This window comes from Sciurus vulgaris, assembly GCF_902686455.1.
Source record: "Sciurus vulgaris genome assembly, chromosome: 3".
NCBI lineage: Eukaryota > Metazoa > Chordata > Mammalia > Rodentia > Sciuridae > Sciurus > Sciurus vulgaris.
Genome location: NC_136463.1, coordinates 124825850 through 124843974, shown reverse-complemented (window position 1 = coordinate 124843974; position 18125 = coordinate 124825850). Strand labels below are relative to the sequence as shown.

General features: G+C 39.9%; 1 protein-coding gene across 5 annotated transcripts in view; it reads right to left on the bottom strand.

Moving 5' to 3' along the window:
• MYO3B (myosin IIIB) overlaps positions 1-18125 on the bottom strand; it is a 548027-nt gene that overhangs the window by 124734 nt on the left and 405168 nt on the right. For all 5 annotated transcript variants that reach the window (XM_079135472.1, XM_079135470.1, XM_079135469.1 and 2 more), the window contains exon 30: positions 635-695. In XM_079135472.1, coding sequence (XP_078991598.1) covers positions 635-695 — 61 coding nt within the window. The remainder of the gene's footprint in view (positions 1-634; positions 696-18125) is intronic.

The window sequence follows — 18125 nt, the reverse complement described above, 5'->3', positions numbered from 1 at the left end:
AAAAACAGCTCTGTGCTGATTTTCACCTTTACTTAATTTTTATCCTTAAGAAAGAAACAAGAAAACCTATAGGAAGGTATTAATCTACTTAACATTTCTAAGTACATCATCCAAAGGATTTTGTTTTTTTAATCTTACATATGCTCAGCAGAGTTACTGGCAAAAACTGTACATTTTCTTCATTTCATCCTTTCAACATCAAATAGTAGGCAGCAAAAATTGGATCAGACTTCAAAGCCTGCTGTGGGCTCCAAGTCACAGAGAGACGCCTCCATTTCACATATTGAATTCGAGCAGGATATCAAAGTGCTACCAAAGAACCTCGGGTCCTTACTCAGAAAGAGGCTCTACCATCTGTAGAGAGTGGAGTGCTCAGACAAATCACCTCAGGGAGCAGTGAGCATTTATTCTCAGCAGTGAATTTCCAGGCTTTTGATTCTCTCTTCCCTATACCTCCCTGTCTCTCTACTGAACCAAAGTTCTTTAGCAGGCTGGGCTTTTGTCTCAAAGACTTCAAAATATCATTAAGAGTTTCATGTTTGGATGGCCTGGCCAAGCAGCCATGAACAGGTTTCAAGCTCATGGACTTGAAGGAAAGACATGCAGTTACTTCAAAATCAAGATGTCCACCTACCTTGTTTGCAGGTCTTGCAAAGACATCACACACTTTTGGAGAACTCTGGGCCTGTGAATGCCTAAAGAAATAATGACAACAATAATTTTTAGAAGGCTTGAAAATGATAATTAAAAAAAAAACATAAAGAGGATTGTTTTCCTCCAAAGAGGCATTGAAACATATTCTTTAAGCTTCCATTGTATCCATGCTGGCCCCTGGTTAAAAGGACATGGTCAGTTTAAGGAAACACATCCCACGAGCTACAGCCCCTACACAACACAACACATCCATGGTCTGCTGAGGCCCTAAGGCCCAGGAAGCTGCTTTTTAAAAAGTTGCATGATTGAATTTGGGTTATTGAGTATTACCAGGCTTTCACAAACTTTATCAAGAAGAAAATCAAGTTAATGATAAGGCTGAGATATCTGCACAGTACATTCACATTTGCTGTTTAAGAATTTAAAAGGATTCTGTAGTCAAATGAGTTTGGGAACTGCCTGGTAGTACAATGCCAGGTGGTACAATTTCATGGGGTTTCCTTGCTGCAGGAATAATGTTTTAACAATCACAATATACACTTACAGATCTCTAATGTGGAGATGAAGGCTGATGTGGGGTTTTTAGAGTAATCAAACCAAGAAACTTAAAGTGAGAACTTATTGACTAAAATTTCTAGTGAAATTTTAAGTTTTCATGGAACAAAGTTTGGGAGAACCAATTGTGCTCCATCAAAGGAGTGATTATAACACACAATTAAGATAGGAGTCGCTCTGTTGGTGCTTTTCAGATGGAACCCAGCAGAGAGGAAGGCACTGAACAGGGAAGAGCAGTCTGCTTTCTGATCCTGCCTCAATAGCCCTGGTCATGCAAATGTGCTGCACGAGTGCGCGCGCGCGCGCGCACACACACACACACACACACACACACACACACACACATACATACACACAATATATATATATATATATATATGATTATAGTAAATTCCTTATTCTTTACAGAAACTGACAAATTCATTTTAATATATGAGAACTGTCTGTGGATATTACCTTTGAAATGTATTTACTTGTAGTGGACTGTAAGTGATATATATGTACATTTAAAAAATATCATATCAGTACCTGGAAGGAAGGGACTGTAATCATTGAAACACTGAATCATTTGTGTATGTATTTATCTACGTCCCTCACAATGAAGTATGAGTTCCATGAATTCAGCGACTAGAGCTGCTTTATTCCATCTTCTGTATCAGCACTACCCCAATGCTTGGTACATAAGTGTTCAAAAAAAATAAATGAGGTGAGTGGACCCCCAAAATAGATCAGTAAGAATAACTTCAACATTAAAATTATATTAACTAGCACTTCATAGTTTTAAGAATGCTCTTAAGTATCTAATGACATCTTCATAACCATTTGAGCTAAACACTTTAATTGCACCAATTACATAGATGAAGAAACTGAGCTTCAGAGAGATTGAGGGATTTTCCCAGGTATCATGGCGAATACCTGAAGATCTATGACCATTGACCCATATTCTGGCTCCAGATCCTCTGCTCTTCCACTGAACCAGGATGACTTCTATGCTCTCCAGTATCTGGGCATTGGTCCATGGGACTCACTCATGATCAGCCTAGACAAGTCCCAGTGGCTATGGGTTACTTATAGGACAGGAGCATTCTGAGCTCCTGTAGAAGTCCTGGTGAGCTTGGGGGAAAATCTAGGGAAGACAGCTTTGCTCTTGAATTACTGTCCAGTTCCCAATTTCTGCCTTTCCTGCCCCCAACAAGGAAATTCAAATCTCCTATGAACCCCTCTAATTTGGGTGGCTTTTTAGGACCCAAAGACCAGTAGAGACACTTTCCAACACTCCACAGGTGGCTGGTTCATCAGTGTGACTCTCTCCTCGTTTAAGCCTTTGGAGAATCTAAGGCAGCTTGATGTCATGTCCATATGTGTTACTTGGCTTTAAAAAGCAGGGCTGGGGAGAAGGAGCACTTGATTAAACAAAGTGAAGCTCATTTCTCTCCCAAGAAAACTTCCAGAAACTTTAACTAGATAACGTGTACAAATGTTTCCTAGACATCATTTTAACAGTGGACCCTTCTCCTATGGAGCACGCTGAGGGTTCTTAGAACACACCTTGGGAAATGCTGATTTAAGCGTAAGTGGCACCAGGCTCCAGGCAAAACCTGTGTAACAGAGTTATCCTGTGTGATAGTACCGTGACCACGGGGATTGATTCTATTTCTAGCCTCATTTTTACACATGAGGAAAATTAGGATCAAGAAGCTAATGTCTTGCTTCATATCATAACTGGCGAGAAGTGCACACTAAGACCTGCTGACTGTGGAAAAGGAGATGCTAGAGGAAAATTACTGATCGGAGCAAGGATTATCAAATGCTGATAAAACAGATGAATTGTTGAAGGGGACCAGGGCATTCATATGGTGCCAAGTACCATTATACAGACTCCTTATTTCAGGTCACAAGAGAAGCAATGTTCATGGGTGAAATTTGAAGGTCACCATTTTAATCCAGTGCTCAGACTTAGAGAACCATAGATGCCAGGACAACATTGTCTTGTGATGTAAACAACATAAAGTACTCAATGTCACTCATTATAAGTATTTTTTCCTTTAATCTTAAATCTAACTGAGGCTTTAGAGTTTGCACAAAACACACAGCACAAGATAAACAGAACCTCAAGGAAGCAAGCCTATGAATATAGAAGATGAGCTATTTTATGGGATAATTGGCTGGATCTCTTAAAAAACAAGAACTCTTCTATAGTAAGAGATTTAGGGACATAACAACCCAATACAATATGACATCTTAGGTTGGATCCTGACATGGACAATGGTGCAAAGGACATTCTTAGAGAAACTGGAAAAATTTGACTATGGATTGGTATTAGATGATATTAGGAGGTCCTCCATCTTTAAAGTGTGATATAGTTTTTGGAATCTGCAGGAAATCTTTTAAAAATTACATTGTACTTGGGTTGGAGATAAAGCTCAGTTGGAAGAGTGTCTGCCTCACATGCACAAAACCCTGGATTCAATCCCCAGCATCACCACCAAAATAAATAAATAAATAAAATTACACTGTTGTGAGGAATCACATGTTAAATGGCAGAAGCAGTGAATCTGGTTATCAAAGGGAAGAGAATAGGAGGTAGCCATCCCTCCCCGTATAATTCATTGCACATTTCCAGGGCCCACTGGTGCCTCAAAGCATAACTAAAGTCTCAAGCAGATTGCCTCCAGGGCTCAGCTGCTTCACGGCAGTCAGTTCACTGAACTGTGCCTTCTAGGGGAGCCGCAAACTCTCGGTCACCGTTGAGAACCCTTATGCTGGGCATCTGCCCTGAAAAAAGTCTGCAAGGGAGACTTGCACCTAATTCCCTCATAAACTATCATCCCCATGTGAGGGGACAAGAGGCTGAGCACAGGCTGGCTCTGAGTGCTGGCCAGCACCTCCCTTTTTCCGTAGCACAGGTCCCCAGGCCAGCTGGCTCTGTCATGCCGTGCTGGCGGCACTGGGTGAAGTCACTGTGGTCCAGAGACTGGGCCTCAGCTTCACAGGCTCCAAAATTCAATTTGTCAGTTCACTGAGGAATGATAATTTGGGGGGAGTTGAGTTTTAGTAACCAAACTCAGAAGAGCCATGTTTGAAACCCAGAATGCTAGTGTTGGATTTAAAATGAGCAGTACGATCTGTACTGTTCTGTTCCCTCTCTAGGTGGTTGACATACTCCGGAGACCAAATGACGTAGGTGAATTAGAGCAGAGAAAGAAGGGAGCTCTTTGAGGATGTAACTGATGGATCAAGCTCGTCTGGTAACTGGTCTTTTTCTACTTTGGGGGCAGAATCAGTAACTTTCTTCTTAGAGGAGAGGGGAGACACACCACTGTCCCCCAATTTGCCAATTTCTAAGCTTCATGTAAATGACCTTCTTCGTGCGCTTTTTATTAATTTTGATTATGTTTCCAAGATTATGTCTTATCTTTTATCAATTACAACTTAGAATGACTTCCAGATGAACCAAGAAATCCATTAGCACTTCACACTTGAAAGCATATTCTAATTTCAAAACCAGATAGGTTGTAGTGAATTCATCATGGGATGATTTTCATTCGTTTCCTGCTGTCTCTATATTTGGGAGTACTTCTTGTCATAAATTTATGTCTCACTTGGTAGCCCTGGAAGAAAAGCTAATCAGCATGACCAAGCAAATTTGTTTCTGCTTCTTTGGTAACTTTGAGCAAATAATCTTTTGTACCTGGAGCTCTTGATAAGAGGTTCATTTCTTGCTTCCCAAGAAGTAGCATTCAAAGTGTTTTATAGAAGATGTGCTCAGACCAGAATATTTTAACATAGTAGGGTCCCCAAGAACCTTGAGAGAGGCGAGTTTCAGACAAACAAGCCATACATTTCCTTATGGAAGTTATTACCATGAGAGATAGAGAAGACACAAACATCTTCAGAAATAGTTTTAATATAGACAAGCTATGCAGGTAAATGAAGACATTCAGAAATGACATCAGACAAGAGGCTGCCCTCTGCTGAAGATCTGGTGCTGACTCTAGCTAGCATTGACATTATTTCCAAGCGAACTGGCTATAGGTTGAGCCTTCATTGGCAACGCCAGCATTCCTCTTAGTTCTCACGTGGAGTCAGAACATTTTATGGGCTGGGAGTATGAATGTGGAGAACGCCAGACCTGAATCCCACGGCACATCTCTGATTTGCATCAGCTAGGTGTTACTGCATATTCTTACTGATGTATTTATGTAAGTAGCTTTGAAGACACAGAAGTAGAAGGTATTAAAATGGTTTCAGAAGAACACAAATTATCATGTTAAGTTCAAAGGCACTGAAAATGTATGTTAATGAATCATTTATTACAAAATCTAGAAATCTAGCATTTCCATAATGCTTTGTTTCCTATTCACTATCATCACCACCACCACAAACAAACATTTGTCAAACACCCACAAAGTCTCCCAGCTGCTTTTGCATGCTGTCTCCTGTCTCCTCCACCTGACCACACTGCATTCTTACCCACTGGCTCAGGCATCAGCCCTTCTGAAAAGCATTTCAAGCCCCAGCCTCCAGGTCCATCCTCCACCTTTTCCACGCTAGCAGAGTTGGAGGTGGCCTGCTTCATTCACACGAAATACCGAGCATAACCACACAGAAAGTTTGATTCTGCAAAGGATTTTCCGGGTGCCACATTCTGATCAATTAAGTGTCTGCACATTGCCTGCTGTAGGTGAGCTTTGTAGAATCTCAATCAAGGGGAAAAGCTTGACTCTTGAGGCACCAGAGCCCTTATTGCTATGCTCACTGGCTTGTTTTATTTTTCAGAGGATGAACATGCTCCAAATTCTCAAGTCATCCACATATTCACCAATTACTAATCAATGAAAATGTAATACCATCCTTTCTCTCCAAAATAAGTAACTAAAATAACTGGAAGCAAATATGCCCCTTTGCTCTTTTTTTCCAATTAAAAATTACCTTTTTTTTTTTTTTTTTTTTTTTACAAAGATAATATATATTCACTATACAGGTCAGGAATAATTTCCACACCCAGATATAATTAGCTAATATCTTGATATATGCCTTTTTCAGACACTTCTTTGTACATACATTTATTTTTACTTCATTTTTATTCTTTTTGTGGTACTGGGGGTTGAACCCAGGACTTTGCACATGCTAGGCAAGCATTCTACGCGGCACTATAATCCCTAGCCTTTTTATTTTTTCTTTTGAGACAGGGTCTTTTTCAATTGCTGAGACTGGCCTCAAACTTGTGATCCTCCTGCTTTAGCCTCCGGAGTCACTAGGATTACAGGCATGTGCCACAGAGCCCAGATATAATGTACATTTAAATAATAATGACATTTTTACCATTTTAACTTTCCCTTTTATGAGGTTCTTTTTATATATGCATGAGTGGGTAATATATACATATGCAAATATATATATATATATATAATCATATTTATGGCCTTATAGTATTCCATTGAGTGATTACTGTGATTTTGGTAATCATTTACTTTTTAATATTTAAATTGTTTTCAATTTTTTCATACTATAAATAAGGGATCACTAAATATTCAGTGTAAATAGTTATGAGTACTTATCTAGTTATTTCCATAATGTACACCATGGTGGTAAAGCTGTTGGGTCAAGAATGATAAAAATCTTTTTCCTATTTTAAGATTTTTGAATATTTCATCAAATTCTCCTCTAAAATATGCAAAAAAGGAACACTCACAGTCACAAAGGTATGAAGGGACCTATTTCCTAAAATATACACTGGGTATTATCAGTCTTTTTAATCTTTGGCCCCAAAAATATGGTATTTCGCTATTTTTTTAATTGGCATTTCCTGATTTCTAAAGAGGGACATATTATTCCTGGGCTGTAATATTTGGTATGAAGGAAATACAAAGAACATAGGAAAAGAGAAATCAACAGGAGTATACAATAAGTTCCCTGTTATTGCAGAAAAGGGGAAGTGAGCAGAACTGAGCATCATAGCTTTATGCTCTATTTTTCTTGTTAGTTTTAGATACTCGGTAACATTTATGACAATTTTGAATGCAGATTCCATGTCCCAACCCTATCAGTATTGTTGCTAAATAAGTTGAACATGCAAGTTATACTTAAATATGTGAATATTTGCTTCCTCTAAAATACACAATTATTTTAAGTTTTAGAACATGGCTCAAGGTCAAATTCATCAGAAGGGCTCAAAAAAGCTGATAAATGTTTCATAAGGCCATTGCTCTAAGTTAGTACTAGATTTATGTACTTATGTTAATTTCCCAAATCCCACGGAGCCCTTTAAATTTGATCATATTTGTTTGCCTCATTGCTTTTCCCCAACTGCGAGCCCAGTCTTAATTTGCCAGATCTTGCATTTTCAATTCACTTCATTTTCCCCCTCCCTCACTCCTTTATTGCAGGCAGCCGTCACTGTAAAAGTCTGAGGAGCAGAAGGCTTTTTCTCATTCTGCGGAGAATGCTTGCCTTATTAGAAAAAGGGACACTCAACTGAGAGCCACTTAAGAAGCTTCCTTCAGCTCTTTGTCAGTAACCTAGCAAGCTGATAGAAAGTCTGGCCTCAGGCCCAGGATGGAATGAAAGAGGCAGCAATGACAAAGGACATTGTGATCCGAAGGAATGTGGGGCCACAGTGTGGCTAGCTTAGCTACCCTTTAGTGGCATCTTGGCTTTGGGTTGAATTGGGTGGAATGCCCTTGGGACAGTGGTAGAAATAGCTTCCTTAGTGCCAAGCATCCTGCTGAGGACATGGCCAGATCATCCCACCTAATCCCACTCCAGTGTGCTAGGTCCCCTGAGTGTCCCCATTTCTTAGACCAGAAAGCAGAAGCTAAGGTTGTTTGAATAGCCCTGGAGGTCACACCAAGATACAGCCCAGTCCGACTGACACTGGGCTGTGCTCTTACCTCCAGCGCCATTTGCCAGACTCTTCCAGTTGCACCATCATATCTGGGATCTTAATGAATGACACCTGGGGCAACAAACATTTAGTTCTAGAAAATTTGCAGGAGGCAGATTGGATGAAGTCCTGTCTATCTTGAGGTACTCCTAGATCCCTACTGACCTCTGGCTACCTTGTGTCTATGGATCAATATTAAGATATACACACTGTAACACACTCCAGGCTCTAGTTTGGTGGCAAGACTTCTTAAGATTCTGTATGATTATAAGAACAATGTGAGCCCCGTGCCTGGTGCACACCTGTAATCACAGCGGCTTGGGAAGCTGAGGCAGGAGGATTGTGAGTTCAAAGCCAGCTTCAGCAACTTAGTGAGGCCTTAAGCAACTCAGTGAGACCCTGACTCTAAATAAAATACTGAAAAAGGGTTGGGAATGTGACTCAGTGATAAAAGGACCCTGGGTTCAATCCCCAGTATCAAACAAAAACAAAAACAAAAAACAAACCTACAACAAAAGTGTATGAAATGTGCAAACTGAGGTTCTCCAGAGCCTCCAAGATGTCACTTATTCTTCCCACAAACAATTTTAAATTTGTCTCCTCCTGTTACAGGCATCAGGGATACAGCAGAAAACAAAGAGACTGAGAGTCTTTTGCTGGGTAACTACCATCTAGTGGCCCACAAAGATTGAAACAAGTAAGTTAAAATTTAGCATATTAAGTAGAGGTAAATGACAAAGAAGAAAGTTAATGCAGAGAAAGGTGACAAAAAGTGTCCAAGGCAGGATCTGAAATGTTTTAGGTTAAGTGGCTAGAGAAAGTGATGTCTGAGAAAAGACCTTCATAAATAAATAGAAATTTGATGTTTTTGAATGTGGTTCCCAAGAGTTCCTAAAGGTCATAATGTAGAGGTCAGAGGAGCACTGTAAACATTTGTAAAGTATTTAAACATGCTATAAACATATATATTTATTTTATGGTTAGTTCCAAAGAACTTAAGCTAGAGTTGTCAGATAAAACACAGGATGCTCAGTAAAAATTGAATTTCAGATAAACAACAAATAATTCTTCAATACAAGAATTTTTAGCTGGATGCTGTGGCACAAGCCTGTAATCCCAGTGGCTCCAGAGGCTGAGGCAGGAGGATCATGAGTTCAAAGCCAGCCTCAGCAACTTAGCGAGGCCCTAAGCAACTTAGCAAGACCTTGTCTCTAAATAAAATATTAAAAGGGGCTGAGGATGTGGCTCCATGGTTAAGGGCCTCTGGGTTCAAATCCTGGTACTAAAATATAAAAAAAGAAATTTCAAATATTTCACAGGACATACTTAGCATGAAAAAAATCTTATTCGTTGTTCACATAAAGTTCAAATCCAAGTGGAAATTCTATAGTTTTACTTACCAAATAGGGTAACTCTCACTTGGGCAAATCAGTATTTCCACTTCTTCATCAACAAAACACAAATAAAAGCTCTTATCTGAGCTAGGAGAAAATGATTACATTTGTTCTTCTAGGCAGAACAAAATTTTAAAAAGTAGGATTCAAAAAGGTTTAAATCAAGAGATGTCTATGGGCCAGAAGTTAGAAATAAAACACAAACTTAACAAAGTGTTAGACTTATTAAGATTTTTGCACTTCCCAACGACAATTCCCTAAACACGAAACTTAAAAGGAAGAAAACAATGATGAGGTATCCAGGTGTCTTCCTTTCTGTAATCTTTGGTTTTTCTTTGGTTGGGCTTTTTCTTTTATTGAGCCAGGATCTCACTACATTGTCCAGGCTGGTTTCAAACTCCCAGGCTCAAGTGATCCTCTTGCTGTAGGCTCCTGAGTAGCTGGAACCACAGGCTCACACCACTGTGCCCAGCCAGGGAGGGCTCTTAAGGTAACTCGTGGGTCAAGTCACTTTTGAGTTACAGTTTTAACACTCTAAAGACTGAATCAGATCGTGGCATAAGCTTGTGAAGATAGGAGGCTTCAGAGACCATTCACTATTTCCTTGTCTTGCTGTATTGTAACTTGTCTGAGTGCGTTAGAGAAAGACGAATCTAACATCCAAGTTCCTTGGGTAATTCTTTTTAAAACCACCCCCAAAAGAGAACACTGAACCCAGTTTTCCTCCTTTAATTCTGCAAGCAGTGTTCAGTTTGGGGAAGGAAAGTAAAGAGATGCTGAAATGAAGTGTATCATGTGTGTGGCCTTCAATGATGTGATGTGGCCTTCAGTGATAGGGCCCAAAGACAGGCAAGGGAGGGGTGTGAGAGCACAGCGGGATGTTTTAGGGAATTTTTAGACCTGAAAAGCCTGAACAAAGTTGTGTGCAGTGACTGGTGACTAGTCAGCAATGTCATAGCAGAGAAATTTGAGATCAGTCACCAAGTAGAGCAAAGATGATGTGGATAGATGCTCAGGTGTGGATGGAAAGGGATCAGGAATCTAAAGAGAAAGTGACTGTTGGGCTGTCCTGTGCCAAGAACAGCAAGTGGAAATGACTTGATTTTTGGTTATAAGTTTTACTTTGATTTAATTCGGATTTATAGATAAGATACAAGAAGAGTCTAAGGAATTCTGTATATTCCTCTGCAGACTCTCTAACTCTTGACATTTCACATATTTGCTCTGTCCTCTCTCTTTCTCTAGGTACTGACATACATGCACTTCTACGCACACAAACACATGCATTTTTTTCTGGACCATTTTAGAGTCCTTGCAAACCTGATACACCTTTATCCCTAAGTGCTTCAGGATCTGTTTCTTAAACAGAAGGGTGTTGCTGTCCATGACCAGAGTAAAATGACCAAAATCAAGGAATTAATAGTATTAATGTAAATATCATCCAATCTATAGATCGTGTATGATTTTGTCCAATGTTGCAATGATGCCTTCTGCAGCAGAAGAAACCCTGGATGACACGTGGCATTCAGTTGTCACTGCTGTCATGTTGCTCAGTCCTCCTCTGCATTTCATTTGAAAGCCTCCAGGCCAGTCATTTTGCAAAAGACCCCTCCTTTTGGGTTTGTCTGCTGTTTCCTCGGGATTAATTTCAGGACATGCACATTTGGCAGGAAATGCAGAGAAGCGAGGTTGCCTCCTTCCCAGTGCATCACCTCAGGAGGCATGTGCTGTCTGTCTGCTCAGTTACTGGTGATGCTGATGGTCACTGCTTGGTCAAGGTGGCTTCTGCCAGGTTCCTCCATGCTTTCCCTAATTAATGATTCCTATGGGTATTTTCTCTGAGACTGTGAAAATAACTTTTTAGCCAGGTGTGATGGCGCACGCCTGTAATCCCAGTGGCATGAGAGAATTGCAGGTTCAAAGCCAGCCTCTGCAACTTAGTGAGGTGCTAAGCAACTGAGATCCTGTCTCCAAATTAAATACAAAACAGGACTGGGAATGTGGTTCAGTGGTTAAGTGCCCCTGAGTTCAATCCCTTGTACAAAAAAAAAATAAATAAAAATAAATAAATAAATAAAAAATTTCTTATTCCCTGAATTTTTGACTGCTATTCTTGCCTGAAACAATTATTAGTTTGGTGTTTGCCAAATGGTAATTTTTCTGTTTCCATCATTTCATCTACATTTATTATTCCACATTTACTTGCAAGAAAGCTCTTCCTTCCTTCCTTCCTTTCTTCCTTCCTTCCTTCCTTCCTTCCTTCCTTCCTTCCTTCCTCCCTCCCTCCCTCCCTTCCTCCCTCCCTTGTTTCCTGCTGTTAATGTGGATTTGTGAATTCTTAGGTTAGTCAATAAATTGTATTTTTGTCATCATTATTTACTTTGATACTCAAATTGTTCTCAATTTGGCATTGACTTGATTTTAAAAGGCTGGAAGTAATGTATTCCAGAATAAGTACTTTAGAAAAATACACAATACTAAGGATTACATAAAGAAAAGTAGGTGGCTCTGGGATAACAATAACTGCTCTTACTCATGGGTGCTTTTAATGATGTCCATACTCTGTATATGCTATCTCATTTAACCTTCAGGACTTGGTGAAGAAGATATTATGCTATTTGATCTTCCATTAAAACCTGAGGAAACTGAGGCACTGAGAAAAAGACTGGGTTCAGGAAATTCTTACCCTTAGCAATAGCTAGTCTAGTGGCTCCAGGACCCCTGCTCTCAACCACGAGACCACCCTATGAACAGGTGTGGAAAAGAACGGGAAAGAACAAGGCTTGCTGGGTATGGTGGCACACTCCTGTAATCCCAGCTACTCAGGAGGCTGAGGCAGGAGGAGCCCAAGTTCAAGGCCGGCCTGGGCAACTTAGCAAGATTTTGTATCAAAATAAAAAATACAAAGTCCTGAGGATGTAGCTCAGTGGTACAGCATCCCTGGATTCAATCCCTAGTACCATAAAACAAAAATAGAGCAAATAAAAAACAACAAAACACCAAGGCTTTGAAAACAGGGCTGCACTGTTCTTGAGGGTAGCAGGACATTTTTTCCAGGACCTAAGGAACAACCCAAACTTTTTGCATTCTTACAAATGCAGCATGTGGAAGTGGTCTGCAAACCTGTCATCACCCCAGAAACTTCCCTAACCTGCTTTGTGGAAACTGTCCAGCCCTTCCCCAAATTCAGTGACAAGAGATCATCTGTGTCAATGTCAGAAGACAGATCCAGAGAGGCATGACATGGTCACATCACCCAGGGAGCAATCTTGACCCAGGGTTAAGACACATGAAAGCGACATTTGGATAGCTGTGGTAGGGTGCAGGGGGAAGGGGACACTAAGAGAACAGCAGAGCAGGAACTCTTCAGAAACTCAATCCACTCAACTCTTGAGATCCCAGGTGAAGATGGAGCTGTAACTTCCACTATCCTCCCTGCAGGCTAACAGACTAGCTCCTTCTTCCAGCAACAGTACCACGTCCACTATCACTGCCCTTAATAACAAATTTCAGATTCTACAAAAAACGAGTTAAGGTAAAAGAGGATGCTTCATGCTAGTGAAAATAATTTAAACAAGTGCCCTGCCTTAGAGGAAAAAGCTCGGTTGGATCTGAGAATAACATCCTTACCCTCCCAGGAGGAGCAAACTAAAAATAAAAGACAACAAGGTGCTTCCTGTCAGTCGGTAAATCCAATAAAAAGAGGATGCTGGGTAGTTAACGCCAGACTGACTCCCTCCACCGAGAGTGGCCATGTGGTTCTCAGAGCCAACAGCTGCCAGGCAGAGCCCTTCAGATTAACCCATAGGTGGTGTTGAACCACTTCCCATTAAGATATTTGCAAAGCAAACAAAAATGATAGCCCCACTCTGAGTCCTGGGAGCCTGCCAGGAGCGCTGGCTGTTCTTGTTGACACAAAGGGCTCTCTGGGGAGGGCCCGGGATTGGAGCAGGAAGGCCACTCCTGCCTATGTCTCCTGACTGTGTTGATCTTGGGCCACTAGAATCTTGGTATCAGGGACTGTTTATTATCTAATTTCCCAATCCCAGCAGTTGCAAGAGCTCTGTTTGGCCAGAGTTCTCTATTGCTCTGTCTTCCCATTCTCTACCACTCAGAAGAAAGGCACAAATCCACTCCTCCCCCTGTTTAGTCTACTGATCAAGGAGACAAATCTGAGACGTTACGGTGATGCACACACAGACACTGTGACATTGCTACTGTTAACAGCTTTGACAGCAAACACTTGCTCGGGTCCCTCCTTAATTTAAAGTGACTAGGGCAATGCTAATGGAAAATATATTGGTGTATTCGTATCCTACAGGTAGGAGTCAGCTGCTATTTAATTCACAAAATATACTTAATATATTAATTATTATATATTATGTATTAATATATTAATAAAATATAAATATTGATCTCTTCTAACCCAAAGAAGAAAATGAAATAAAGTTAGTAAAATTGTGGGAATGTATAAAGTTAATCTTTTTTCTACCTAAGGTTATCCTATAGGTATCATTAAGTGTTGAACACTCTTATATAAAGTTCATATTTACACAAAGGATATATTGTTTCCTGCAATACTGTCCACTTGAATACATTTTCTTTTCTTGAACTTTTTCAAAATAGACTCAACATAAAATGGTATTTGGGGCAGAAATTTATTCTGAGCCTGAACCCTGTAAAGGTCTTGATGAGGACAGACACATCGGACATTGGCAATGTGCTACGTTTCTAGAATTTCCTACACTCGTGAAATGGGTAATGGAGGAAGGTGACAAGAGATGGAGAAATGGTCAAATAACTTACCAGATACTGTCATTACTTTAAATTGCCTTTTAAATTATAAATCAGAACTTTAGAGATATAGAGCATTAATTATATAAGAAGAGAGAGAGAGGGAAAGAAAGGGAAGACAGGAGAGAGAGGGAGGGAGAGAGAATGGGAAGACAGGAGAGAAGAGAGCTAAAGAGAGATTGAGATTTCTTTAGAAAATGTAGAAGTATTTTCATATTAAAATGATTTTTATAAGAAAGAATAGAGCCATCTGATATTAAAATTAAAGAACATTTTTTAATCTTCAACACATCTTTTAGTTTTAAATGCTGTTCATCTACATAGAGTTAAAAATGGTTTTGTAAATGTGTACATTTTCTAGAGATAAAGCGAATCTGATCTTGCAGGTCAGCTTTGCTGAGCAACTTTGCCAATAGTGAAGGTGTTTGGTGATAGATTAACATAACCAGGTCTTGGTGGGATGGTGCTATGACTTTAGCTTTATAATATGTGTTGGAAAATCTAAAATTGGTTCTTGTGCCCAACTGATTATCTTTGTCTTGGGCACCAGGAAAAAACACTGTCCTGAAGTGTGGATCTCATAGGGGAATGGGGAGTCAGAAAACCCAAGTCGAACATGTAGTCCGACATCATTTTGCTGAAGTTCACTATGTCCTACTTCCTAGCAACTGACCCTTAACTGAGATGCTGACCATAGTTACTATCTGCCAATAACTGGATTTCCTAAAGGAGACAATTAAGCATCTTCCCAAATATGGGATTTATTTTTTAGAAAGGTAGGTCCATGATAGAAAAATGACAGTGTTAACAGCGCCTCCCTTCACTTAATTAATTAGCTCTGTTGGCTTTCTGAGAAAGTCAGCTTCTTACTTTATGAAAAATTAGTATACTCAAATCAAACTCAAGAAAAACAGAAGGCATTTCTTTGTTTCTCTTTTTTTTTTTTTGGCCGTGCTGGGGATTGAAACCAGGGCCTTGTGCTTGCAAGGCAAGCACTCTACCAACTGAGCTATATCCCCAGCCCCAGAAGGCATTTCTTTAGCACAAAGTTATTAACTTTTTCTATGAACAAAATTTGGACAGAAATAAAAATTCAAGAAACACATAATCATTCACTCATTCATCATTAATGGCTAAAGATTCTAGATTCTGTGAGTGATATAGAAATGAGTACCAGTTTTAACCCCTAGAGTTTATTCTCCCTTGTGGGATATCGCAACAATAGGTAACATTTTTGGTCACTTAACTACATTTTAGGTAGTCTTCCAAATGTTTTTTTATGGTTTATTCTCACAACAGCCATATCAAGTAGGTACCATTATTAAAAACATACTTGTCTCAGGCCATTGAGGTGACTGGACACACCCTGAACCTAGAACAGGGAAAGTCTGGCTGGAGAGTCTGCAGTCTAGTCTCCTCTACCTGGATGGTGTGCCTGCACACAGAGAGCAGCAGGATTCAAACTCAGATTCTGCCAGGCCTGGGCCCACGGTTTAGGTCATTGAACAAGCAGGGATCCAGGGAAGACAGCTCCTACTTAGTCCAGGAGATTGCTATTAGAGACTCCAATATTTCAAGAGCTATCAGAACTTCAATTGTCATGTGAAATCTTTTTATTTTAACTAATTAAAAACCAATTAAGAAATGTTAAAGATAGTACACAGACCAAACAATTTGTCTGCAGACCATATTATACTAGTTTCTTTTTATCTTTTGGTCTATAGAAAATGTCTGAAATATTTCATGCAGTTCTTATGGTCTTCCATATCCTGGCTCCCAACTGCTTTATTCCATAATAGTTCTCCCTGCCTCACTTCTTTCCCTCTCAGCCTTCCTCCCTCCGGACTTCAACCCCTCCCCAGAGCAGCCCCTGGACATCCCACCGCCGGGTGCAGCCCAGTCTGTGTGCCCTGCCTGGGATTCTCTTCTCCTGCCCCTATCTGCTTCAGGGCCCTACTGGAGACCTGAGACCTAGAAGGTTGGGTAGAACATGGCAGGTAAAGAAAGGATGGGTCAGGGAATTTTATCTAGAAGGAACATCAATGAAGAGATATATAGAAATTGGAAAACAAAAGACATGTTGAAAACCACCAAACAGCTCCAAATACTTGAAAAGAGAACTCTGGTCCTTAGAATCTGGTACTATAAAGAGATTGCTGACATTCTTGACATACACAAATCTTCTAAAAGGGTCCTTTGCATAAGGATCACTGATGATTTAAGGTTTGTTGAAATAGTTCAGATAAATATTTATGTACAGCCATAAGCAAATCCACAAGGAAAACTATAACTCAAAACAGATTTTTTCCTTGAAGCTCCTTTTAACTGGCGATAAGGTTTCTGGCTTCAAAAAGGTCTTGAAAATAAATGTGACCAATTAACAGTCTAAAAATCTAGAAAGTCTAAGAAATCTCTAACAACCAACTGAGCTCTGAAGGCGGTCCTCTGAGGGTATGCTAATGGCCCCTGGACACGTTCGCAAGGGTGAGTCTGGGGCCCAAAGTCCACCTCAGATTTATCCAAGATAAGAGCCAAGAACACAAGAGAAAATTCAGCTCTCATGTTAAAGCAGAGAATGAACATTGATCAGAGTTTCTAAGGTGTTGCAAGTATTTAGTTTAGTGTACAATTCTAGACTTAAACCAGAGAGGTCTTGACCCTTACTATGAATTTAGTTTTATAGAAACCTTTTATTTTATTTTTGTATTTATTCTGATTAGTTATACATGATAGTAGAATGCATTTTGACACCTCATACATAAATGGAGTATAACTTCTCTTTCTTCTGATTATACACGATGAAGAATTACACAGGTCATGTAATCATATATGCACATAGGGTAATAATGTCTGATTCACTCTACTATCCTTCCTACCTCCATGCCCCCTCCTCTCTCTGCACTCCTCTGTTTAATCCAAAGTACCTCTATTCTTCCCTAGTCACCATCCCCACTTATTGTGAATTAGTATCTGTATATCAGAGAAAACATTCAGCCTTTGGTTCTTTGGAATTGGCTTATTTCACTTAGCATAATGTTCTCCAGCTCCATCCATTTACCGGCAAATGCCATAATTTCATTCTTCTTTAAGGCTGAGTAATATTCCATTGTGTATATACACCCCATTTTCTTTATCTATTCACCTGGTGAAGTGCACCTAACTTGGTTTATAGGAACCTTTCAAATACTACCTACTACTAATATTGCTACTACTTTTATCACCATTTTATAGTTTGGATATAAGTCGTCCCCAATAAGCTCCTGTGTTAATACAGGAGGTGAAATGATTAGATTATGAGAGCTGTAACGTAAGCAATAGATTAATCCATATAATGGATTAATAATTTGACAAAACTAATTGTAGGCAGGTGTGGAATGCCTTGAAGAAGTGGGCACAGGGGATGTGCTTTTGTGTATTATATCTTGTCCCCTGACTTCTCCCTCCTCACCCCGCCGTATCCTGGCTGCCATAAGGTGAGTAGCTTTCCTCCACCATGCCCTTCTGCCATGATGTCCTCCCTCGCCTCAGGCTCAGAGAAATGGATAGGAGACCTTTGAAATGGTAAGCCAAAATGACCTTTTCCTCCTCTGAGTTGTTTGTTTTTTTGAAATAATTTTTGGTTGTCAGTGGATTTTTATTTTGTTATTTATATGCGGTTCTAAGAATCAAGCCCAGTTCTTCACACATGAGAGTCAAGTGCTCTACCACTGAGCCACAACCTCAGCCCTCCAAGTTGTTCTCGTGTCAGGTATTTCAATCACAGTAGCGCAAAGCTGACTGACACACCATGACGACAACTCCCATCATCTCTCATTGAGCACCTATTATGTCTGGAACTGTGC